The 26,815-nt window shown below is 43.9% G+C and overlaps 1 protein-coding gene across 5 annotated transcripts in view; it reads left to right on the top strand.

The window, feature by feature from the left end:
* PICK1 (protein interacting with PRKCA 1) overlaps positions 1–26,815 on the top strand; it is a 205,500-nt gene that overhangs the window by 69,353 nt on the left and 109,332 nt on the right. For all 5 annotated transcript variants that reach the window (XM_077277900.1, XM_077277902.1, XM_077277901.1 and 2 more), the window contains exons 4-5: positions 4,622–4,750; positions 25,863–25,929. In XM_077277900.1, coding sequence (XP_077134015.1) covers positions 4,622–4,750; positions 25,863–25,929 — 196 coding nt within the window. The remainder of the gene's footprint in view (positions 1–4,621; positions 4,751–25,862; positions 25,930–26,815) is intronic.

Genomic DNA, 26,815 nt, shown 5'->3' with positions numbered 1-26,815 from the left:
TGGGTTATCAGTATATTGTTTTGGGTGTTATTGCTGTTGTACAAATACACTATTTGCACTAAAGAAACCCGTCTCTGTCTGTTCATTGCCCCATGCTATCAGAATCCTTGAGTTCCTACAATAGTATTACAACTTCCTATTCCTTTATGCACCTGGAAGAAGCTGACCAATATGCTTGCTTATAAGGGTATGTGCACACTCGGATTTGGCTGCGGATCCGCAGCGGATGTGACGCTGCGGATTCGCAGCAGTTTTCCATGTGTTGTACAGTACCATGTAAATCTATGGAAATCCGCAGTGCACATGCTGCGGAAAATACTGCGCAGAAACGCTGTGGTTTATTTTCCACAGCATGTCAATTCTTTGTGCGGATTACGCCCAGCGTTTTACCTGCGGATTTTTCAGATTCTGCGCGGAAATATCCGCACACGAATCCGCAATGTGTGCACATACCCTAAGAGGTGAGGAGCTGGCCCTTGTTCTAAAGACTATTGGACCAATGGACGTAGAGCAGAATCCACGGCTCTAAGGGATGCAGAATTTTTCCAGCACGGAGCACCGGTTATGTCAATGTTATTGTTCTATAAGAGATTTGCTTGCTGTTTTTTTTCCTTTTTTAAGGCTGGTTTCAGACTTGCATTCCGTTAAGCCCCGCCCATTGCCACACCTCTTTCTTCAGCTCCGCCTACGACTGCATGCGTCCCCTATCTTTAACATTGGGTACGCAGGCCATGCGGATGTATGCAGATGCCTCCTCATGCTTCGTTTTGACGCTGCGCTGACCTGCGTCAAACGCAACATGTTGCATTTTGTAGCGGTCGGCACAGCGTCAAAACAACGCATGCGGAGGTATCCGCATGGCCTGCGTACCCAATGTTAAAGATAGGGTACGCAGGACACATGTAGGCTGTGCTGAAGGAAGAGGCTTGACCGTGGGCGGGGCTTAATGGAGGAAGAAGGCTGCCATCCGCAGGCCCTGCCGAACGCTAGTGTGAAACTTGCCTAAGATTTGCTTGCTTGTCAGTTCAGCCTCAGGAATCAATGTTTCTATTCATTGACAGTAAGCAGAGCAAGATGTGCAGGCTGGATCTTATGTATACATAAGACCAGACCCAAGATTGGTAATCAAGGAAAGCAATCATTCCATTAGGGTACTGTCACACTCTGCAACTTTCCAACGATCACGACCAGCGATACGACCTGGCCGTGATCGTTGGAAAGTCGTTGTGTGGTCGCTGGGGAGCTGTCACACAGACAGCTCTCCAGCGACCAACGATGCCGAAGGCCCCGGGTAACCAGGGTAAACATCGGGTTACTAAGCGCAGGGCCGCGCTTAGTAACCCGATGTTTACCGTGGTTACCAGCGTAAAAGTAAAAAAACCAAACAGTACATACTCACATTCCGGTGTCCTTCAGGTCCCTTGCCGTCTGCTTCCCGCACTGACTGAGTGCCGCCGTAAAGTGAAAGCAGAGCACAGCGGTGACGTCACCGCTGTGCTGTGCCACTGCCTTACGGCCGGCACTCAGTCAGTGCGGGAAGCAGACGGCAAGGGACCTGAAGGACACCGGAATGTGAGTATGTACTGTTTGGTTTTTTTCACTTTTACGCTGGTAACCAGGGTAAACATCGGGTTACTAAGCGCGGCCCTGCGCTTAGTAACCCGATGTTTACCCTGGTTACAAGCAAACACATCGCTGGATCGCTGTCACACACAACGATCCAGCGATGACAGCGGGAGATCCAGCGACGAAATAAAGTTCCAAACGATCTGCTACGACGTACGATTCTCAGCAGGGTCCCTGATCGCTGCTGCATGTCAGACACAGCGATATCGTATGGATATCGCTGGAACGTCACAGATCGTACCGTCGTAGCGATCAAAGTGCCACTGTGAGACAGTACCCTTACTCTCGCACTAGTCTCATTGTATGGATGGGGATAATAGACCCAGTGGAGCCGTCACCACAGTGGGTCTCACATGCAGTCCCAGATGATGGGTTTTGCCTGAGGAAAATAACTTTACCACTTCACAGTTAAGGCCCCGTCTCACATAGCGAGATCGCTAGCGAGATCGCTGCTGAGTCACAAGTTTTGTGACGCAACAGCGACCTCAGTAGCGATCTCGCTATGTTTGACACGTACCAGCGACCAGGCCCCTGCTGTGAGATCGCTGGTCGTGTCGGAATGGCCTGGACCTTTTTTTGGTCGTTGAGGTCCCGCTGACATCGCTGAATCGGTGTGTGTGACACGGATTCAGCGATGTCTTCACTGGTAACCAAGGTAAACATCGGGTTACTAAGCGCAGGGCCGCGCTTAGTAACCCGATGTTTACCCTGGTTACCATCGTAAATGTAAAAAAAAAACAAACAGTACATACTCACATTCCGGTGTCCATCAGGTCCCTTGCCGTCCGCTTCCCGCACTGACTGACTGCCGGCCGTAAAGTGAAAGTACAGCACAGCGGTGACGTCACCGCTCTGCTGTTAGGGCCGGCGCTCAGTCAGTGCAGGAAGCGGACGCCGGGGGACGCGAAGGTGAGTATGTACTGTTTGTTTTTTTACATTTTACACTGGTAACCAGGGTAAACATCGGGTTACTAAGCGCGGCCCTGCGCTTAGCAACCCGATGTTTACCCTGGTTACCCGGGGACCTCGGCATCGTTGGTCGCTGGAGAGCGATCTGTGTGACAGCTCCCCAGCGACCACACAGCGACAAAACAGCGACGCTGCAGCGATCAGCATCGTTGTCTGTATCGCTGCAGTGTCGCTGTGTGTGACGGGGCCTTTAGATTGGGGGGGAGGGTGTGACCACTTCTTTTCATTCAGGGGGCTGATCCCAGGGAGGGAGAACAATAAGCCACATGTTTAGTGACAGAGTTGGTGCAGTGATGTCAAGGGGCAAGGATCTGTTGCTGGTGTCCTGGTGCCCATCTATGGATGGCCTATGGCGTTTTGAGATTGGTTACCGGCTGGTCTGGATACATGTGCTACAGTTGTGGGAGCTGTTGAACTATCTTAAAGGTAAGGTACCGCGTTTGTAGATCATTAATAAATCACTGTAATGTAGCATAACATGCTGCTATAACCAAGTTTTAAATGCATGTGAAACAGATTTCGTGTGTTATATGTGTTTAAAGAAGGAACTGGGGGCTGACATCTTGGTTTTGCAGCAGTAGCAGGGCACTAGCAGTGTCATTTTACAGCACCCCATGGACATAGGAGATAATAGACCGGCGCTGACCCTATCTATAACATTGGAGAGGTGTTAGCAGTGAGCTGGGCACGCCTCTGTGGGCTGCACAACTCACTGCTGTAGGTGTGACTAGCAGCCATTTTATTATAGCCCAGTGCTCTCTGCCCAGCTCCACTTACTCTCTATCACAGGAGCTCCATTCACTCCATTAAGCTGCATTCCCAGCCTGCAGAGAGAGGTGACACCTGACACCTCTCTCTGCCATACAATGTATCTCTCCCCTCCCTCCACATTGCCTGGCCATTCACTGCAGACCTGGAGCTCCTTCTTATCTTACTGAGGGATGAGTCACAGACAGCTCTGCACAGACAATGCTGCTCCATACACACCACATAAACTAGCTGTGCTTCTGATGCAGTAACTGCTGGTGATAGCAGATCACAGGGCAGTCACACACAAAATGGCTCTGCCCTGTGATGCTGCTCTTCATTCTGCCCCAGGGATATTGGACCACCCAAAAGGGGAGGGAAATGCTGATGTCAGCATTTTCCAGCTAACAGTAAAGCTGGTAAGTCTCACTATAGCTGCTTGAGGTCTAAAACGGAAAATGCTCCCCCTAGTGGTCAATATATATATTTGTAAGAAAATATATAATATTTTTCATATAGAAATGTTTGCAAACAGTGCAAACATTGCATTAATACATTTTATTTACTATTTTAAGCTTAATTTCACAAAAAAACAAACTACAGGAAAACTGGTGGCACCTTCCCTTTAAGGACTGTTGCTGCTGGATACATGTGCTACGGTTGTGTTACCTGTCACCTGAAGGACCATGGACTGGGACTACAAAGTATATTGGCAGGAGATAGTAAATCTGTGTGCCAACCAAAAGTTAGGGAGCAATGAGTATCGCCTGGTATGAGAGCAGTGGAACTACCTCCCCCGGGGAGGGGATCTTGTGGAGTGGGGGCAATATATTTTGGATATCTATCCGGAGTTGTTGTAAAACCATGGACGTAAGGAATAAAAAATTGTTCAATTGTTAACCTGCCTAGGTGATAGTTACAACCCACAATCTCAGATCTTTACTTAAAGGATATACAGTAAATGTATATTATATTTGGAAACATTTTAGGTAAATTAATGTAATACTTTAGTTTTGTGATATTCAGATTTATAGGTGATGGTCATAATAACTAAATAGGTGAATCTCTTATTTTTCACCAACTTGTTTTGTTTTAACTTGTCAATAGGATCATAACTTGACCCTTCCACCACAGCACGACCATCATAGAAAGTACAATTATATTAAATTTTTGGTCACGATTCACGTTCAGCTTTGCCCTGTAAACTCTTTGCCAAAGCGTTTCGTTTTTATATATTTAAGTTGATATAAGCATATAACTTCTAATGTTGCCTTTGCAGGTGTTTGACAACACTCCCGCTGCTCTTGATGGAACCATTGCCGCAGGAGATGAAATTACTGGTGTGAATGGAAAATCAGTTAAGGGCAAAACAAAAGTAGAGGTGGCCAAAATGATCCAGACTGTTAAGGTGAGAATAATTATTTTGATAGTTACCTCTCAAATGTAGAGAACTTAGCAGGTTATTTTCAAAATAGTTACTGATCAATGAGGGGCCGACCTCTGATCCTGAGAATGGTGTCCCCAAAGCCAGAGACCTTGGATGGAGCAGTGTAGCATGTGTATCTGTGATCCATTCAAGATGGGCAACTTCCCGGTTCCTGGTTTCCATAGCTCAATTTTTGGGTTTGCTGGGGGCCCTAGTGATTGGACGCGCAGCGATCAGTAAGTCATCCCTTATCTTAGAGCTATCTTACTATTCTGCTAATAACCCTTAAGAGCAACTATACTTTTAGGCTATGTGCACACGTCAGGATTTCTGGCAGAAATTTTCCTGACAAAAAACGGACATTTCTGCCAGAAATCCGCATGCGTTTTTACCGCGTTTTTGACGCTTTTTTTGTGCGTTTTTTTCTAAATGCATAGAATTGCGTGAAAAACGCAGAAAATCCGCAAAATTAATGAACATGCTGCTTTTTTTTACCGCGATGTGGTTTTTTCGCGGAAAAAAACTCACCATGTGCACAAAACATGCAGAATGCATTCTAAATGATAGGATGCATAATGTATGCGTTTTCAATGAGTTTTTATCGCGAAAAAAACGTGAAAAAACCTGACCGTGTGCACATACCCTCAAGTAGCTTTTCCAGCTGAGCTGTGGTGTGTGTACATGATGAATATCACAATTCCTCACCATTTATATGACTTTTCACCATTTTTTCCCTCTGCAGGCTCTCGCTCTAATTTGCAGTTGACTCTGATCCATTGAATGGATACTAGCTGTTATTCTGTCTCCTATACATTAAACACAGAAGGGATACCTGGTTTTTTTCTTTTGGTAGCACACAGACAGAACAGCAGAGGTGTGCAAGAAATTATAAGGCAGTACTGAGCAGTGTAGCTGTAAATCTTCACTGGGTTAGGCCGGGTTCACATTTGCATCTGTGTGCACAGCGTACGATCCGCATGCGTCACACGTACAGTACAGACCAAAAGTTTGGACATAGCTTCCCATTTAAAGATTTTTCTGTATTTTCATGACTATGAAAATTGTACATTCACACTGAAGGCATCAAAACTATGAATTAACACGTGGAATTAAATACTTAACAAAAAAGTGTGAAACAACTGAAATTATTCCTTATATTCTAGGTTCTTCAAAGTAGCCACCTTTTGCTTTGAGGACTGCTTTGCACACTCTTGGCATTCTCTTGATGAGCTTTAAGAGGTAGTCACCGGAAATGGTTTTCACTTCACAGGTGTGCCCTATCAGGTTTAATAAGTGGGATTTCTTGCCTCATAAATGAGGTTGGGACCATCAGTTGTGTTGAGCAGAAGTCTGGTGGATACACAGCTGATAGTCCTACTGAATAGACTGTTAGAATTTGTATTATGGCAAGAAAAAAGCAGCTAAGTAAAGAAAAACGAGTGGCCATCATTACTTTAAGAAATGAAGGTCAGTCAGTCCAAAAAATTGGGAAAACTTTGAAAGTGTTCCCAAGTGCAGTGGCAAAAACCATCAAGGCGCTACAAAGAAACTGGCTCACATGAGGACCGCCCCAGGAAAGGAAGACCAAGAGTCACCTCTGCTTCTGAGGATAAGTTTATCCAAGTCACCAGCCTCAGAAATCGCAGGTTAACAGCAGCTTAGATTAGAGACCAGACAGAGTTCTAGCAGCAGGCACATCTCTAACAACAACTGTTGGGGCTCTTTTCCACTTGCGAGGAAAACGGACGAGTGCAATCCGATAAAAAATCGGATTGCACTCGGACCAATGTTATTCAATAGGTGTCTTTTCATTTGCGATTTTTTTTTTTTTCTTCTCAGCCAAAATCGGACTGAGAAAAAAATCGCAGCATGCTGCGTATTGCTGCGATTCTCAGACGAGACTCGCCAATGCAAGTCAATGGGTGCGAGAAAAACGCACAGCACTCGCACCATGCGAGTTCTGTCCGATTTTTACGCATCGGTGTCCTTTGAAAAGCCGGCAATTCAGCGCGGTGTACAGTAAAATCACACTGACGGGTTAGAATAGAATAGATATATACACATAGAATAGGTATATATACATATATATATGTCAGTGAGACACATATATATATATTTAATGCAGCGCTAGATAGCATAAAAGCCGCTAATTCAGTTGCCGGCTTTTGCTATTGACTTCACAAACCCGACAGGATATGAGACATGGTTTACATACAGTAAACCATCTCATATCCCTTCTTTTATTACATATTCCTCTTCACTAATGTAAGAAGTGTCTGTGTGTCAAATTTGGGGGCTCTAGCTATTAAATTAAAGGGTTAAATCGCGGAAAAAATTGGCGCCAGAGTGGTAAAGCCAGTGACTGAGGGCAGGAAGTAATAGCCTAGAAGAGGGTCCATGGTTATTGCCCCCCCCCCTGGCTAAAAACATCTGCCCCCAGCCACCCCAGAAAAGTCACATCTGGAAGATGCGCCTATTCTGGCACTTGGCCACTCTCTTCCCACTCCCGTGTAGTGGTGGGGTATGGGGTAATGAAGGGTTAATGTCACCTTGCTATTGTAAGGTGACATTAAGCCAGATTAATAATGGAGAGGCGTCAATTATGACACCTATCCATTATTAATCCAATAGTATGAAATGGTTAATAAAACACACACACATTATTACAAAGTACTTTAATGAAATAAAGACACAGGGTGTTTTAATATTTTATTATACTCTTAATCCACCTGAAGACCCTCGTTATGTAAAAAAGGAAAAATAAAAAATCAACAATATCCCATACCTTCCGTCGTTCAGTCACGTCCCACGATGTAAATCCATCTGAAGGGGTTAAATCATTTTAGACCCAGGAGCTCTGCTAAAGCAGCTGTGCTTGTGGCTGTAAAAATACGGGGAATGAATGGAGTGCAGGGGAATGTCCTGTAGGTACCTTAAGTCGCGGTGATGTGCCCTCTGCTGGATGTCCTTATATGAACTCGAGCGTGTCGGGTTTGTGAAGGAGATAGCATAAAAGCCGCTAATTCAGTTGCCGGCTTTTGCTATCTAGCGCTGCATTAAATATAAATATATATATGTGTGTCTCACTGACATATATGTGTGTGTATATATACCTATTCTATGTGTATATATCTAATCTATTCTAACCTGTCAGTGTGATTTTACTGTACACAGCACTGATTTGACGGCTTTTCAAAGGACACCGGTGCGTAAAAATCGGACAGCAATACGGATGTCATACGGATGTTGCGATAAAAAATCGCATGACAATCGCATGATTTTCCTCAGTTTTTTCGGCCCGTAAATCGGACCGTTTTGTCTCTCGCAAGTGGAAATGAGCCCTTAAGAGGAGACTTTGTGCAGCAGGCCTTCATGGTAAAATAGCTGCTAGGAAACCACTGCTAATGACAGGCAACAAGCCGAAGAGACTTGTTTGGGCTAAAGAACACAAGGAATGGACATTAGACCAGTGGAAATCTGTTCTTTCATCTGATGAGTCCAAATTTGAGATCTTTGGTTCCTAACACCGTGTCCTTGTGTGATGCAGAAAAGTTGAAGGGATGGACTCTACATGCCTGGTTCCCATCATGAAGCATGGAGGACGATGTGTGATGGTGTGGGGGTGCTTTGCTGGTGACACTGTTGGGGATTTATTCAAAATTGAAGGCATACTGAACCAGCATGGCTACCACAGCATCTTGCAGCGGCATGCTATTCTATCCGGTTTGCATTTAGTTGGACCATCGTTTATTTTTCAACAGGACAATGACCCCAAACACACCTCCAGGCTGTGTAAGGGCTATTTGACCAAGAAGGAGAGTGATGGGGTGCTACACCAGATGACCTGGCCTCCACAGTCACCAGACCTGAACCCAATCGAGATGGTTTGGGGTGAGCTGGACTGCAAAGTGAAGGCAAAAGGGCCAACAAGTGCTAAGCATCTCTGGGAACTCCTTCAAGATTGTTGGAAGACCATTCCCGGTGACTACCTCTTGAAGCTCATCAAGAGAATGCCAAGAGTGTGCAAAGCAGTCAGCAAAGCAAAAGGTGGCTACTTTGAAGAACCTAGAATATAAGACATTTTCAGTTGTTTCACACTTTTTTGTTAACTATATAATTCCACATGTGTTAATTCATAGTTTTGATGACTTCAGTGTGAATGTACAATTTTCATAGTCATGAAAATACAGAGAAATCTTTAAATGAGAAGGTGTCCAAACTTTTGGTCTGTACTGTACATATCTTTAACATTGTGTACGCAGGGACATGTTATTGCGTTCGCTTGCGGATGCATGCGTCATTTTGAGGTGTGCTGCAGGGTCCGGCAAATACATGTTGCATTTTTTGAGGCGTCAAATATTGCACGATCATCCGCATGCGGACAATAGCGGATAATTGCGTCAAAAAACGCATTAGTGTCTATGAGAACGCATTGGTGCGCAATGACATGCGTATGAATGCGTTTGACACGCATGCGTACTTTAGACTGCGCATGTCCAGAAAATGATGTCATCGCCTCTACCATGTGCATAAGAAACGCAAACACATTTAAACGCATGCACACGCATCGGATTTGTTTGTGTCATGCGCAAGATGATGTGCAGGCGTAAGCATGGTTTTGCATGTGTTTGCACATGCAGATGAAACACTGCGCACAGAAATGCTAATGTGAACTTAGCCTAAAACTAGCTATTATCGGCACAATCTATTTTTCACTCTGCTCCTCTTTTCTCCTCCCTTTTCTCATAAATTATAGCACACCGTGTAACCTGACTGCTGGCAGTCCAGTCTGGAGTTATTTTTTTTTTCAGAGGGAATGAAGAGTTTAGAGGCTTAATATGGATTGTGTGATTGAAATGATTGCATGCAAAGAACTTGTTTTTTTGTTTTACTCTTAACCCCTTAACGACCGCCGATACGCCTTTTAACGGCGGTAGTTAAGTGTACTTAAACCACAGCGCCGTTAATTATAGCACCCCTAAAGTCTGATTTTCTCCGGGGTCTCGGCTGCCAGGGGTACCCAAGACCCTAGAAAACATGATTCGAGTCATTTTTTTTTTACCGACTCCGGGGTTGCGATCGCCGTTATTAACCCCTTCCCGACCTGTGACACAGTGTATGCGTCATGAAAGTCGGTGCCAATCCGACCTGTGACACATTTGCTGTGTCACAGAATGATCGCGTTCCTGCAGATCGGGTGAAAGGGTTAACTCCAATTTCACCCGACCTACAGGAACAAGGGGAGTGTTACTTCAGCCTAGGGGGGGGTGGCTTTGCCCCCACGTGGCTATGATCGCTCTGATTGGCTGTTGAAAGTGAAACAGCCGATCAGAGCAATTTGTAATATTTCACCAGTCAAACTGCTGAAATATTACAATCCAGCCATGGCCGATGCTGCAATATCATCGGCCATGGCTGGAGACCCCGATCCACCCCCGCCACTGACTGACAGCGGCGATCTGCCGCTTCCGTTAGCCCTCCTCTCCCCTCGGTCCTGTCCTCCGTCCCCCGTCCTGTCCTACGTCCCCCCCGCCTGTCCTCCGTCGCCCCCGCTGTCCGATCTCACCCCTTCTGTGCCTCCTGAGTCCTGGCGTCCCTCCCGGTGTCAGCGGTCTTCAGCGATGGGCGCCGCCATCCTCCAAAATGACGGGCGCATGCGCAGTGCGCCCGCCGAATCTGCTGGCCGGCAGATTCCTTCATTCAATGCCGGTACATTTTGATCACTGTGATCCAACCTATCACAGTGATCACAATAAAAAAAATAGTAAATAACCCCCCCCCCCCCCCTTTATCGCCCCCACAGGTAGGGAAAATAATAAAGTAAAGAAAATATATTTACTTTTATTTTTCCACTAGGGATAGGGTTAGGGTTAGAACTAGGGTTATGGTTGCAATAAGGGTTAGGGTTAGAATTACGGTTAGAATTAGTGTTAGGGTTGGAATTAGGGTATGTGCACACGGTGCGGATTTGGCTGCGGATCCGCAGCGGATTGGCCGCTGCGGATTCGCAGCAGTTTTCCATGCATTGTACAGTACCATGTAAACCTATGGAAAACCAAATCCGCTGTGCCCATGGTGCAGAAAATACCACACGGAAACGCTGAGTTGTATTTTCCACAGCATGTCAATTCTTTTGCAGATTCGGCAGCGGTTTACACCTGCTCCTCAATAGGAATCTGCAGGTGTAAAACCGCAGGTAAAATGCAGTGTGTTTTACCTGCGAATTTTTCAAAAACGGTGCGGAAAAATCTGCACACAAATCCGCAATGTGGGCACATAGCCTTAGGGTTGGAATTAGAGCTAGGGTTGGGATTAGAGTTGGGGTTGGGATTAGGGTTAGGTGTGTGTTGGGGTTAGGGTTAGACTTGTGGTTAGGGTTGGGGTTAGGGGTGTGTTGGGGTTAGGGTTGTGGTTAGGGTTATGATTAGGGTTATTGTTAAGGGTGTGTTGGGGTTAGTGTTGGAGTTAGAATTGAGGGGTTTCCACTATTTAGGCACATCAGGGGGTCCCAAACGCGACATGGCGCCACCATTGATTCCAGCCAATCTTGCGTTCAAAAAGTTAAATGGTGCTCCCTCCCTTCCGAGCCCCGACGTGTGCCCAAACAGTGGTTTACCCAAACATATGGGGCATAAGCATACTCAGGAAAAATTGCACAACAACTTTGGGGGTCTAATTTCTCCTGTTACCTTTGGGAAAATACAAAATTGGGGGCTAAAAATTTATTTTTTGTGGGGAAAAAAGTGATTTTTTAATTTTCACGTTAAAAAATTCTGTGAAGCACTTGGGAGTTCAAAGTGCTCACCACACATCTAGATAAGTTCTTTGGGGGGTCTATTTTCCAAAATGGGGTCACTTGTGGGGAGTTTCTACTGTTTAGGCACATCAGGGGCTCTGCAAATGCAACGTGACGCCCGCAGACCATTCCATCAAAGTCTGCATTTCAAAACGTCACTACTTTCCTTCCGAGCCCCGACGTGTGCCCAAATAGTGGTTTACCCCCACATATTGGGTACCAGCGTACTCAGGTCAAACTGGACAACAACTTTTGGGGTCCAATTTCTCCTCCTGTTACCCTTTTGAAAATAAACAATTGCGGACTAAAAAAATAAATTTTGAGGAAAAGAAAAATGATTTTTTTATTTTCACGGCTCTGCGTTATAAACTTCCGTGAAGCACTTGGGGGTTCAAAGTGCTCACCACACATCTAGATAAGTTCCTTGGGGGTCTAGTTTCCAAACTGGGGTCAAATGGTGGGGGTTTCTACTGTTTAGGCACATCAGGGGCTCTGCAAACGTAACATGAAACCCGCAGACCATTCTATCAAAGTCTGCATTCCAAAACGTCACTACTTCCCTTCTGAGCCCCGACATAGGCATATCAGGGCCTCTTCAAACGCGACATTGTGTTCGCTAACGATTGGAGCTAATTTTTCATTCAAATGTCAAATGACGCTCCTTCCCTTCCGAGCCTTGCCGTGTGCACAAACAGTGGTTTACCCCCACATGTGAGGTATCTGTGTACTCAGGAGAAATTGCACAACACATTTTAGGATCCATTTTAAAATGAAAATATTGAGGCTAAAAGAAATTTTCTGTGAAAAAAAAAAAGGACTTTTTCATTTTTACGGATCAATTTGTGAAGCACCTGGATGTTCAAAGTGCTCAGTATGCATCTAGATAAGCTCCTTTGGGGGTCTAGTTTCCAAAATGGGGTCACTTGTGGGGGAATTCCAATGTTTAGGCACACAGGGGCTCTCCAAACGTGACATGGGGTCCGCTAAAGATTGTAGCCAATTTTTCATTGAAAAAGTCAAATGGCGCTCCTTCCCTTCCGAGCCCTGTCGTGCGCCCCCCACATAAGGGGTATCGGTGTACTCAGGACAAATTGTACAATAACTTTTGGGGTCCAGTTTCTCCTTTTACCCTTGGGAAAATAAAAAAAATTGTTGCTAAAAGATAATTTTTGTGACTAAAAAGTTAAATGTTAATTTTTTCCTTCCATGTTGCTTCTGCTGCTGTGAAGCACCTGAAGGGTTAATAAACTTTTTGAATGTGGTTTTGAGCACCTTGAGGGGTGCAGTTTTTAGAATGGTGTCACTTTGGGGTATTTTCAGCCATATAGACCCCTCAAACTGACTTCAAATGTGAGGTGGTCCCTAAAAAAAAAAGGTTTTGTAAATTTTGTTGTAAAAATGAGAAATCGCTGGTCAAATTTTCACCCTTATAACTTCCTATCAAAAAAAAATTTTGTTTCCAAAATTGTGCTGATGTAAAGTAGACATGTGGGTAATGTTATTTATTAACTATTTTGTGTCACATAACTCTCATGTTTAACAGAATAAAAATTAAAAATGTGAAAATTGCTAAATTTTCCAAATTTTAGCCAAAGTTCCATTTTTTTTGTCACAAATAAACGCAAGAATTATTGACCTAAATTTACCACTAACTTGAAGCCCAATATGTCACGAAAAAACAGTCTCAGAAACGCTTCAACGGATTCTAGCGGTTCTGAGTTATTACCTCATAAATGGACACTGGTCATAATTGCAAAAAATGGCCAGGTCATTAAGGTCAAAATAGGCTGGGTCATGAAGGGGTTAACCGTATAACTGCAACCGCAAAAAAAAAAAAAAAAAAAAAGTCTGATTTGCGATTTAATTTCTCTCTCCCCCAATGTGATCGCACATCAGAGGAGAGAGAAATAGGGTCCCCCGATCCCCTCCCCCCCCCCCTGATACTTACCAGTGTCTCTGAGTCGTCTGGCTTCCCCCCCACGGCCGCTGGCATCTTCTTCCAGTAAGAAAATGGCAGGCGCATGCCGAGATCTGCCGGCCGGCAACAATAGTAGATTTTTTCCTATTGGTTCATTTTGATCACTGTGATAGACCCTATCACAGTGATCAAAATAAAAAATAGTAAATGAACCGCCTTTTATCACCCCCTTAGGAAAAAAGAATGAAATAAAAAATATATATTATTTTCCATTAGGGTTAGAGTTGGGGTTAGGGTTTGGACTAGGATTATGGTTAGGGTTGGGATTAGGGTTATGGTTAGGGGTGTGTTGCGGTTAGGGTTATGGTTAGGGTTGGGATTAGGGTTAGGGGTGTGTTGGGGTTGGCGTTGGAGTTAGAATTGGGGAGTTTCCACTGTTTAGGCACATCAGGGGCTCTACAAACGCAACATGGCGTCAGATCTCAGTTCCAGCCAATTCTGCATTGAAAAAGTCAAATGAGTCTCCTTCCCTTCCGAGCTCTGCTGTGCTCCCAAACAGTGGTTTACCCCCACATATGGGGTATCTGCGTATTCAGGAGAAATTGCACAACAAATTCTGTTGTTCATTTTCTCTTTTTACATTTGTGAAAATAAAAAAAACTGGTTCTGAAGTAAAATGTTTGTGATAAAAAGTTAAATGTTGATTTTTTTTTCCATGTTGCTGCAGTTCCTGCGAAGCATGTAAAGAGTTAATAAACTTCTTGAATGTGTTTTTGAGCACCTTGAGGGGTGCAGTTTTTAGAATAGTGTCACTTTTGGGTATTTTCTGTCATAGACCCCTCAGAGTGACTTCAAATGTGATGTGGTCCCTAAAAAAATATTTTGTTGTAAAAATGAGAAATTGCTGGGGGCGTGTCCTAGCTGGCCATGTGAGCGGATGCACAGAAGAGTGCTCCCGCTGCTAAAGGGCTAAATATCCTGTGCATACGCTGCTGACCGGATTTTTCTGCCACACACCGGTTAGCTGAGGGTCTGGGGAGCAAAGCGGTGCTGAGCGGTGGTCCCGGCATTGGAGGCAATGACCAGACGGCAGCAAAAGGACGCGGGAGCTGGCGATGCAGGAGCCAGCCAAGATGGCGCCGAAGCCAGGGAACACGCGGACAAGGAGAACGCTGCATGTCAGAGGCGTATGGAAGTGGCGGCGAAGCTTCAGCAATATGCCAGAGTGGATGCTGGAGAGGATATGGAGGAGGACGATGCGGTCCTGGCTGCAAAGCATGAGGTACAGAAGGGGAGGTAGAAAAGCAGCATGGCGGGGGCAAAAGGGGACCTGAAGATTTGATACAGGAAGATGAGCCGACCCTCAGGGATGTTTTTGTGTTGGTCTCCTCGTGCAAGCAGTCCCTAAATACCCTGACCCTTCAGATGCAGGAGGTAAAAGGGGAAACCGCACAGATAAATGCAGCCCTGCAAAAGATGGACAGATGTGTGGGAGTGGTGGAAGAGAGGGTGAGCACGGCAGAAGATCATATAGTAAAATTGCAAAAAAGCAGAGAAAAAGTTTGCCCAAGCAATATTAGAGCTCGCTGCCAAAAATGAGGATCTGGAAAACAGATCCAGAAGGAATAATATACGTTTAGTTGGTCTGCCTGAAAAAAACTGAGGGGAGAAACCCTATGGAGTTTATTGAAAGCTGGCTGCTGGAGAAAATTGGGGGCACAGTGCTGACAAAAGTTTTTGCTGTTGAAAGAGCTCATAGGGTCCCGCCGCAGCCCCCTGCCCCAGGAGCGAATCCCCGTACTATGCTTGCCAAAATACTGAATTACAGGGACAGAGACATTATCCTCAGGAAGGCTAGAGAAATGGAGGGTCTGACGGCTGGAGGTCAAAAGATTGCCATTTACCCGCATTATTCTGCTGCGGTTCAGAAACAGAGGATGAAGTTCACTGGGGTCAAGAGACGATTGAGGGAAGTGGAAGTGCAATACTCTATGCTGTTCCCCGCAAAGTTGAGAGTGGTGGCTTTTGATAAAATCCACTTTTTCCTGACACCAGAGGACGCTACCCAGTGGATTGATACTAATGCTAAAAAACTTAAGGAAAAAGGCGATTGACATTTCGGAGTTATTTCTCTGTCGCTGGAGGAGGGATCTGCGTTTAATAGTACACTGGCTAAAGGATTGAACAACTGTTGAGGGCTGAGCTGGGCCATATTGAGTGATTGGCTGGTGGGGAAAGTAACGGTTGATAAGTATGGGGGAGGAGGGTTATGCGGGGTACTGCAGGTTTGTTTTGTAGTTTCTCTACATGTTTATATAAGTTGGAATGTTTTGTTGGGGTTTTGGGTTTTTTTTTGGTTTTTTTTAGGAAAAAAGGCAAAAAACAAAAATAGTGGGGAAATTCTGTTCGTCACGGCAGCGAGAGGCGAGTGGAGTAGGCAAAGCAAGGGAGAGTGTTCGCAATGGGCGGTGGAGCCCCACTCTAAGAGGCAGAATGTGTAGTTTTGGGTGGGTTGGGGGTTGGCAGGGGGGGGTGGGAGGGATTAGACAGCTCAAACTTGGGAATGAGGATACTATGAAGGATGATGAGCCACATGATGGGGGGCCGCATTAAAATATTAAGTTGGAACGTGAGAGGCCTTGCGGATAAGACCCGACGGGCGGCGAGTCTGCAGTATGTTCGAGAGCAGAGAGTCTCAATGATATGTCTGCTGGAAACGCATTTGGTGCGGGAAAAGGTGGATGTATTAAATAGGCGCTGGATACAGAGGGCATATCATTCTACCTTCTCTACGTACTCTAGGGGTGTGTCGGTGTTGGTACCCCTGGGAGTGCAGTATGAAGAGGTGATGGTACAGGTGGATGTGGATGGTCAGTATGTGGTGGTGCAATGTAAAATAAATGGATTGTTGATGTGTATAGCGGCAATGTATATTCCGCCCCCATACTCAAGTAAGAAAATTAGAGAGGTGTTGGAACGGGTGGAACACTGGGGCCCGATACCATTTCTAATCATTGGTGATCTTAATATTATATGTGATGACTTTTGGGATACAAATAAAAGCTCCCAAAATAGGACAGTGGGACACATTACTGCGTTTGGAACTTATATTCGTGAAGTAGGTATGACTGACCTATGGAGAATTAGACATGTTGGAGAAAGGGGGTATTCATGTTATTCACCGGCTCATAATACTCTATCCAGAATTGATCTAGCACTGGGCAATCGTCTGATGGACACGATGGTGGGGGATGTGCGGTATTTACCTAGGGCCCTCTCGGACCATACTCCAATTGAGGTGGAGTTTCAACTAATGGGGACACGGGCTGCGAACAGGAGGGAGTGGAAGATTCACCCTAACTGGCTGCACAGTATAGATTTAGATAAGATAAAACAGGAGTTGGCGGAATTTTTTGTGCTGAATGAGGGGAGTGTAGATGCTCTTACTTTGTGGGAAGCCATGAAGGCGTACTTAAGAGTTGTTTAGAGATATTAGTAGATGTAAGCGGAAGACGAGAGAGGCAGAGAAGGCAGCAATTGATGGGCTAAGGGTAGCGGAGGATGAGATGGTAACAATGGGTACTCCTGAAGCTGGAAACAGATTAAAGGCAGCTCAAAGTCATCTGGAAAAAATTTTGTTGGATAAGGCTGAAAGGAAGCGGGAATTTCCGAAGCTGGCTTACTGTCAGGAGGGTGAGACTGTCGGTCACATGCTGTCGCTGGTGGCTTCTGCTCAGAGGAGTACTTCGTTTGTTCATTCTCTGATTTCCGGGAGTGGTACTAGTGTCTCCGAAAATTCAGAGATTTTGGAGGTCTTTGCGGACTTTTACGCGGACCTATATTCCTCTTGGGTAGACGAGTCGTCAGGAGGCACAGTGGCGTTTCTTGAGGGACTGGGGCTCTCGAGGTTGAGTGACGCAGATAGCTTGGAGGCTTCCATCACGGAAGAGGAACTTGGTTAGGCATTACAATCTATGGCTAATGGGAAGGCGCCTGGAGTGGATGGGTTTCCTGCTGAGATCTACAAAAATATGGGGGAGGTGCTAATTCCCAGATTATAGATGGTCCTAGATGAGGCTAAGACTAGAGGATATCTGCCAGCATCCATGAGAGAAGCCATAATAGCGGTGATTCCTAAGGAAGGGAAAGACTTGGGGCAACCTGAGTCATACTGGCCAATCTCCCTGCTCACTATGGATGTCAAGCTTTTGGCCAAGGTGTTGGCGACTCGGTTGACGAGTGTCATCTCCAGCCTGGTGCACCCAGACCAATCTGGCTTTATGCCTGATAGATCCACGGCGGTCAACCTACGGAGGCTGTTTATGAATCTGCAGCTGAGGTCCGACAACTGTGGCCAGAGAGTTATTGCATCCTTAGATGCCCATACGGCATTCGACAGTGTGGAATGGGGATATCTCTGGCAGGTGTAGCAGTGTATGGGGTTTGGTTTGCAGTTTGTGTCCTGGATTCGGCTGCTGTACTCACAGCCGGTGGCCAGAGTCAGGGTGAATGGGGAGTTGTCGCGGACTATACAATTAGCTAGAGGGACGAGGCAGGGATGTCCGCTCTCTCCTCTTTTGTTCGCTCTGGCTGTGGAACCATTGGCTGCTAAACTTCGACAGTCTGACGAGGTGTCTGGGTTTAAATATGGGATGATTGAAGAGAAGGTGGCGCTGTACGCAGACGATATTCTTCTGTTTCTGGCTGACCCGGTTGCTTCCTTGGGGGGGGGAGGGGGCATTGAGCTTATTGAGAGATTTGGCTCATTGTCGGGGCTGATGATAAATTGGAGTAAGTCTATTTTGTTCAAAGTGGATGACGTAGGGGAGGAGGGGAGCGAGCCACTGGAGGAGGGGTGACTGAAGGTGGTTAGTCAATTATTTAATTACCTGGATATAGGGATCTCTATGCCTGTTACGGATTACATACATAAGAATCTGACTCCGATCTTAGGTGTTTTTAAGGCAAAAGTTGATGCTTGGATTAAGTTGCATTTATCTGTGGAGGGCAGGGTGAATCTCATCAAAATGATTTTGATGCCAAAAATTCTATATGTTCTTCACAACGTGCCAATTTGGATACCGCACGGGAAATTTAGGCTGATTAACTCCCTTTTCAGGAATTTGGTATGGGGGAGACATCACCCACATATCAGACTGGAGACGCTTCAGCGACCCAAGGAAGAGGGGGGCTTGGCACTGCCCAACCCTGAAGTATGTTTTCTTGCAGGCCAGAGTCAGCATTTAAAGGGCTGGGCGTATGAGTGGTCGTCTAGTGCGGTACAGCAATTGATGGGAAAAGTGACAAAAAGAAGACCGGTAGTACAGTGTCTGGAGGATGGATCCCTGGTGGCCTTGGGGAAATTGTATCCAACTATAGTATTGATATGTAAGTTGTGTGGTAGACTGAAACATATATGTGGGACTACGGGTCTGACCAGATTCTCCCCGTTATGGCATAATAATAATTTACCGGAGTTTGTGGCACTGGGGGTATTACCAGAATGACAGGCCAAGGGAATTCACTATGTGTATCAGATAATTGAGCAGAGGGTGTTGAAATCCTTTCCCCAATTGCGGGTAGAGTTCGGTCTCGGGCCTGCGGGGGACTATCAGTATTTGCGGATGAGACACGCATTTGGAGCTCAGAATAGGGACGGAGACATCAGAATTCAAAGGGATATAGTGTTGGAGTATGTGTGTGTGGTGAAGGGACTACTAGGGGGGTCATTTCTACTCTTTATAAAGATTTGCTGCATACTTTACCTTTTGGGGTTTCCGATAACGGCGAGAGCTAGGTGGGAGAGGGATTTGAGCCCAATAGAGAATGAAACTTGGGAGTCGGTGCTGGAGTGGGTCCCACAGCTGTCACTGAGCGAACCGTATAGACTGTCACAACTCTATGTGATACACAGAGTTTACAAATCTCCGGAGGTATTGTATAAGGCAGGTTTGCGTAAGGATTCTGAATGCCCGAGGTGTAAGTCTACAAATGCTGATATATTTCATATGATGTGGAGGTGTCCGAGACTGGCTGCTTTTTGGTTAGTGGTTTTGAGTCGGGTGGAAGGAGCGTACAGATGCACAGTGACAAGGGACCCGCTGGTGTGCTTGCTGGGATACGTGGACGACATTGGAGTGGATAACAACCTGAAGATAGCTATTGCCAGATTGCTGTATATGGCCTAAAGGTAATAGCATGAAATTGGATTAAGGATGAACCGCCTTCAAGAAGAGAATTCCTCCAAAATGTGAAACAGGGCCTGATATTGGAAAGGGGATTTTATAAGAAAAGAGAGAAAATAGAAACCTTTGATAAATTGTGGTCTTCGTGGTTTGCTATGGGATAGGTTCGCTATAGAGGACGAGCGAGTCAGAGACCTGAATTGGTGAGAACACAATATGATACCTGCAGTCCTAAATGAGATGATAGTCATCCTGTAGTTTTGATGGTCAAGCTATTAAGAGGTGGGCTGTCTTAATGGGAGGGGGCGGGTTAAGTTGGGAATGGGGGGTTTGTTTTGGGGGAAAACTTTGTATTGAAAATATGAATGTAATGTGATTCTTAATAAAAATGTATTTGAGTTAAAAAAAAAAAAAAAAAGTGCTGATCAACTTTTAATCCTTATAACTTCCTAACAAAATAAAAAATGTTTCCAAAATTGTGCTGATGTAAAGTAGACATGTGGGAAATGTTACTTAGTAAGAATATTTTGTGACATAAGGGCATAAAAATTCAAAGTTTGAAAATGGCAAAATTTTTAAAAATTTTCATCATGTTTCCATTTTTTCCATATAGTAGAAATGTTACCACTAACATGAAATACAATATGTCACGAGAACCAGTCTCAGAATCAGTGGGATCCGTTAAAGCGTTCCAGAGTTATAACCTCATAAAGTGACAGTGGTCAGAGTTGTAAAAATTGACCCGATCATTAAGCTGCAAATCGGCTCCGTCACTAAGGGGTTAAAGGCCAAAGTCCATTATTTCTACATAAACATGTCACAACAAATGACCCACATATACCGCTTGAATTTCCATGACCGTCCCATATAGTCTTGCAGTAAATGTCATTTTTAATTAACTTTATGCTACCATACTGTTACCTGCATGGTTTATATTGATGAAGACTGCTAAAGGATTTTCCGGCCATCAAAAAATAAAATAAAACCTGCTGAATGTTATATAATAAGTAATACTCTCCTTACCGATACTATATTGGTTTCTGTCCTTTGTCTTCCTTATGGACAGTTATCTGACTGCTGCAGACAATCACATTGGTGACCATTGCATTGCTGTTAAAGTCAGTGATTGGCTGCAGCAGTCATTTGTCTTCCAGGATTGTGAATGAATTCTATGGAAGTTTGGAGACAAATACATTTAATTTTAGACTTTTTCCGTGCTATAAATTGTTTTTCTGCAGTTATCTTAAGGTGTGAGGAGACCATATTATCATGGCTTACAATAGTCTTTATGTAATATGAGTACAACTATATGCAGTGCTTTTTAAATTAGAAGTTTTTAGCATCAAAGATGATCATTTTTATTTTTGATTGACATTATGATTGAACCCTTTCCATATTTGACTATCTGTATTTGGAGACTGATAATTCAGCATCTCCTGGTCATTACATGATTAATATCCACTTACTGCAACTCTTTCTTGTAACTCAGAATAACTGCAAGCATATATCAAAATAATATTTTTAGGTCTTATCTTTTTCACCCCTTCACCACCTTGGTTTTTTCTTTGTTTCTGTTTTTTGCTCCCCTTCTTCCCAGAGCCATAACTTTTTTATTTTTCCGTCAATATGGCCATGTGAGGGCTTGTTTTTTGAGGGATAAGTTGTACTTTTAAAATACACCATTGGGTTTGCCATATAGTGTACTGAAAAACGGGAAAAAAAATTCCAAGTGCGGTGAAATTACAAAAAAGTTCAATTCCACAATTGTTTTTTTTTTTAACCATATTCACTAAATGCTAAAACTGACCGGCCATTATGATTCTCCAGGTCATTACGAGTTTAGACACCAAACATTTTTTTATCTAACAAAGTCGTTGTTTTCCGAGACCTGTAGTGCGTCTCGAGCTGACATTTTTTAACCCCTTTCTGCCAGCTGACGGAATAGTACGTCAGCTGGCAGATCCCCTTCTTTGAGGTGGGCTCCAGCGGTAAGCCCACCTCAAAGCCGCGACATGTCAGCTGTTTTGTACAGCTGACATGTACGCGCAATGAGCGCGAGCAGAATCGCGATCCGCCCGTGCCCATTAACTAGTTAAATGCCGCCGTCAAGCGCTGACAACGGCATTTAACTAGCGCTCCCGGCCGCGCGGCCGGAGGTGCTCGCACCGCTGGCCCCCGTCACATGATCGGGGGTCAGCGGTGCATTGCCATAACAACCAGAGGTCTCCTTGAGACCTCTATGGTTGTTCATGGCCGATTGCTTTGAGTGCCACCCTGTGGTCGGCATTCAAAGTACACCTGGATTTCTACTACATAGAGGTGATCTGTGCTTCACCTCTATGTAGCAGAGCCGATCGTGTAGTGCATGCTTCTAGCCTCCTATGGAGGCTATTGAAGCATGCCAAAATTTATAAAAAAAAGTGTTTAAAAATATTAAAAAAATAAAAAATATATAAAAGTTCAAATCACCCCCCTTTCGCCCCAATCAAAATAAAACAATTAAAAAAAAATCAAACATACACATATTTGGTATCGCCGCGTTCAGAATCGCCCGATCTATCAATAAAAACAAAGGATTAACCTGACCGCTAAATGGCGTAGCGAGAAAAAAAATCAAAACGCCAAAATTACGTTTTTTTGGTCGCCGCGACATTGCATTAAAATGCAATAACGGGCGATCAAAAGAATGTATCTGCAAAATGGTATCATTAAAAACGCCAGCTTGGCACGCAAAAAATAAGCCCTCACCTGACCCCAGATCACGAAAATTGGAGACGCTACGGGTATCGGAAAATCGCGCAATTTTTTTTTTTTTTTTTTTAGCAAACTTTGGAATTTTTTTTCACCACCTAGATAAAAAATAACCTAGACATATTAGGTGTCTATGAACTCGTAATGACCTGGAGAAACATAATGGCAGGTTAGTTTTAGCATTTGGTGAACCTAGCAAAAAAGTCAAACAAAAAACTAGTGTGAGACTGCACTTTTTTTGCAATTTCATCACACTTGGAATTTTTTTCCCGTTTTCTGTTACACGGCATGGTAAAACCAATGGTGTCGTTTAAAAGTACATCTCATCCCGCAAAAAATAAGCCCTCACATGGCCATATTGACAGAAAAATAAAAAAGTTATGGCTCTGGGAAGGAGGGGAGCGAAAAACGAAAATGGAAAAACGGAAAAAGCTCCGGGGGTGAAGGGGTTAATGATACCATTTTGGTGCAGATGCAATCTTTTAATAGCCCGTTATTGCATTTTAATGCAATGTAGTGGCAACCGAAAAAACGTAATTCTGGTGCTTTGACTTTCTTTCTCGTTACGCCATTTACCAATCGGATTAATTAATTTTAAATGTTGATAGATCTGGCAATTCTGAACACGGCAATACCAAATATGTGTATTTTTTATTTATTTATTTTTATTGTGTTATTTTTGAATGTGGCAAATGGGGGGCAATTTTAACCTTTTTAATTTTAATTTTTTTTTAAATATTTTTAAACTTTTTTTTTTTTTACTTTACACTGCCTGCAAATCCTTTAAAACTGTGAAACAATGAAAATAATTAGTATGAGAGAATAACTGCCCCCTACACAAAACCTCAAGCTGCACCTTTGTAAACACATAAAGATAAATTTATTACTTATAACCCTCCTTGGGGCTTATTTTCAAGTTGCTTCCCCAGTGGCCCCTTATTTTTAGCTGCCTGTCTGATCTTAATCCTCTTGGTGGATTGGGCTCCCCCATCCACTCCATCACGGGTATTTCTTTATGAGGGTTGTTGGTCATCTCATGAAGAAAATGACTTAATTGAAGCAGACCTGGAATGGGACGCATTAAAAAAGGAAAGTGACCGATCGTTGCTATTTCTCCACTTGTGAAGTCTTATTAGATTGCTTATCGTTCGGGTCTCTATTGTCTATAATTCAGTGGCCCATTTCTGGAGCTCCTGATCAATTTCTTTGTTGAATTTTTTCAACACCTCCCCAGACATTTCCTTTTTCAATACAGTTTGTAGGTTCTCTATTTCAATTATCATCTCCGTTAAGCAGTTTCGGTTCAGATCCCTCGGTAGTTCCACTTACCCATTTGAGCACACATTAGATCGTTCTTCCCATCTAGATTTAAATATATCATCCTCAATTGGGAATGATGGAAACACCTGAACTCTCAGGCCTCTAGGGATTAATCCCCTTTGTAGATACCCCTCCAAAAACACATTATTCCACCAGATTCTGGTCCTTTTTCTAAGTAAGTCCTTAAACCTAATAATTGTTTACTGTAAGTTTTTACCACTGTCCTCCATAAAGAAACTGCTGGCGTCTTTGAACACATCACTAATCTGTGAGAGCCATGTGTCTTCACGTGCCCTAAAGTCCATTTTAGGTTTTTGATCAACTGTGAAAAGCACAGAAAAATATTAACATAGGAAAACCCAAATGAATAATGCTAGTGAATAATGCCACCAAATGTGGATGAAAATTTCACAAGAAAACATAAAGAAAACCACTCCAAAGAGACATTGTAGAAAGGAGAAATCTGAGTTTAAATGGTTAAAAACGTAAACTTAATTTATACAAAAGTTAACAAATGTAAAAATGCATATAAAAAGACAGACATAACAATCACTGATTGGCAATAATGTGTCAAAATTGATGTACCGTAAGTACGTACTGCCTATTAATATTGGCTCCCGGCTGCCACCGTTTGATAATCAGAAGCAGCAGCTTATAGGATTTATGCAGCTTTGGCAGATTAGGGACAGATTCTTTGAAAGTACGCTACCATTGATACCCTGATTCATTTATTGATCACCAATAAGTTACGTTTTATGACCTGTTAGCTAGAATTACACAATGGGGTTCTCCCCGTTTGCTATCTTTTGTTCAGCTATCGGATGACCATTCTCGACACTATCATCTGTTGGCTATCAACAGTCGTGCATTGTGTGAGTACATGAGGAATAACACAATTTCTGTCCATGTTGTGATTTATGTCCTGCATTCTCGCTACTTTTCCCCTCTCCATGCTCTCTCTGTCTGTAATTTGCAGTCCTCTGGGAGCTGGGGTAAGAGACAAGCTGCAGTGATTTCTCCTAGAGACAGCAGAGAGGGGAAAGCCTGCTCGCCATTCACATAGCTCACACAGTCACAAGCTGCAGCAACATGGAGGACATTATACAGCAGAGCTGAGCTGTCCTGATCAAGCTCTGATGTCACGTAAAACACTTGTTAGTCTACGTTCACATTTGCGGTCGGCGCCGCAGCGTCGCCGCATGCGTCATGCGCCCCTATATTTAACATGGGGGCGCATGGACATGCGTCGCACTTGCGTTTTGCGCCGCATGCGTCCCTGCGGCGCACGCGTCCGGGCGCAGAGGACGCAGCAAGTTGCATTTTTGCTGCGTCCAAAATCAATAAAAAAAAGGACGCATACGGCGCAAAATGCAGCGTTGTGCATGCGTTTTGCTGCGTTTTTGTTTGCGTTGTGCGTTGCGGCGCCGACGCTGCGGCGCACAACGCAAATGTGAACGTAGCCTTACAGAGCTCTGCCTCTGTTCACTTCTCTTCCTCCTCCTGCCTCTTTTTTCCATAAAGGATAATGGACTGTGTGTCATAACACCTGCAGTCTGTCTCCGCTGACCAAGATGGACTTGAGCTGGTTACAGAGCTCTGCCTCTGTTCACTTCTCTTCCTCCTCCTGCCTCTTTTTTCCATAAAGGATAATGGACTGTGTGTCATGACACCTGCAGTCTGTCTCCGCTGACCAAGATGAACTTGAGCTGGTTACAGAGCTCTGCCTCTGTTCACTTCTCTTCCTCCTCCTGCCTCTTTTTTCCATAAAGGATAATGGACTGTGTCTCATGACACCTGCAGTCTGTCTCCGCTGACCAAGATGGACTTGAGCTGCTTTTTCACAGTGGATGACATGTTCAGAGGGAGGGAAGATGTGTCTGATAAGTGGGGAGGGAAGCTGATTTCTCCGGTTTAAGATAAATTACAAAGTTCCTTATAATCTCTTGTACTATAGATTTATGCAGTGTTGAACATACAGTCCCTCGTTTAGGACAATCCTTTGTTCTGCCAATGATGTCATGATTTGTATTCACTTTTAGAATGCAATCTATGTTCAATGTGAATTTTAGTGGAACCATTATTGAATCTTTAGGATAACCTAAGGTCTATTGTGCTCTTGTTTAGGGCGAGGTGACTATTCACTACAACAAGTTGCAAGCTGACCCAAAGCAGGGAAAATCACTTGATATTGGTAAGCCGTTTTTTTTTTTTTAACCTTTTCCCATCGTGGCTTATTTCTGTTTTTACATTTACGTTTCTTTCCCCCTTCTTCCCATAGTCATAACTCTTTTTTATGTTGCTGTCCACAAGTTCGAAAAAAAAAAGTTTGCGTTGTGTTGCCATTTTCCGAGACCCTCAGCATTTTCATTTTTCAGTCAATGGAGCTGTGTGACTGTTTTGTTTTTGTTTGTTTTTTTTCTCTTTTTTGTGGGGAAAGACATTTTTGTCTTTACCGTTTCGGGATAGATTTGATATTTTGATAGCTTGTTACAGCATTTTGTGAGGTATTGCAGTGACCAAAAAACGTAATTTTAGTGTTCATTAATTTTTTAGGTTTTACTGTGTTTTCTGATCGGGTTAATTAGTTTTATATTTTGATCTGACTTTTTAGGAATGCAGCAATACTTTTTTTATGGGGGAAAAGGAGGTTGATTTGAAATTTTTATGTACTTTTTATTTCAGATTTATTTAAAGCTTTTTTTTTTACTTTTTATTGTACTTGTTAGTCCCTTAGTGGACATGAACCTGCAATTGTCTGATCACTTTTGCTCTATACAGAAATACCACAGCATTGTTGCATATAGTCAAAATCATGGTCTACTTTGAAGCTCTGACACATGCTTGGTTTCAAGGGAGCTCCGTAATGACAGGCACAAATGTCAAGTCTTCAACAGACCCCCCAAAAATTGTATTGCTCCTGTGTCTCCAACAGACCACTGGCTATCTTAGCCACCCATCGACGATCCACGATCACTTCATGAGCCCGCTGATGGAAACATGGGATGATGCACCACCTTGCCGGTGCGCTGTCAATGCCGCTGTCAGTTTGACAAGGGCTTTTAACAGATTAGGAATCG

Source organism: Ranitomeya variabilis, chromosome 8 (genome assembly GCF_051348905.1).
Source record: "Ranitomeya variabilis isolate aRanVar5 chromosome 8, aRanVar5.hap1, whole genome shotgun sequence".
NCBI classification, from domain to species: Eukaryota; Metazoa; Chordata; class Amphibia; order Anura; family Dendrobatidae; genus Ranitomeya; species Ranitomeya variabilis.
The sequence above is the reverse complement of the archived record's forward strand: the minus strand, read 5'-3'. Positions and strand labels throughout refer to the sequence as shown.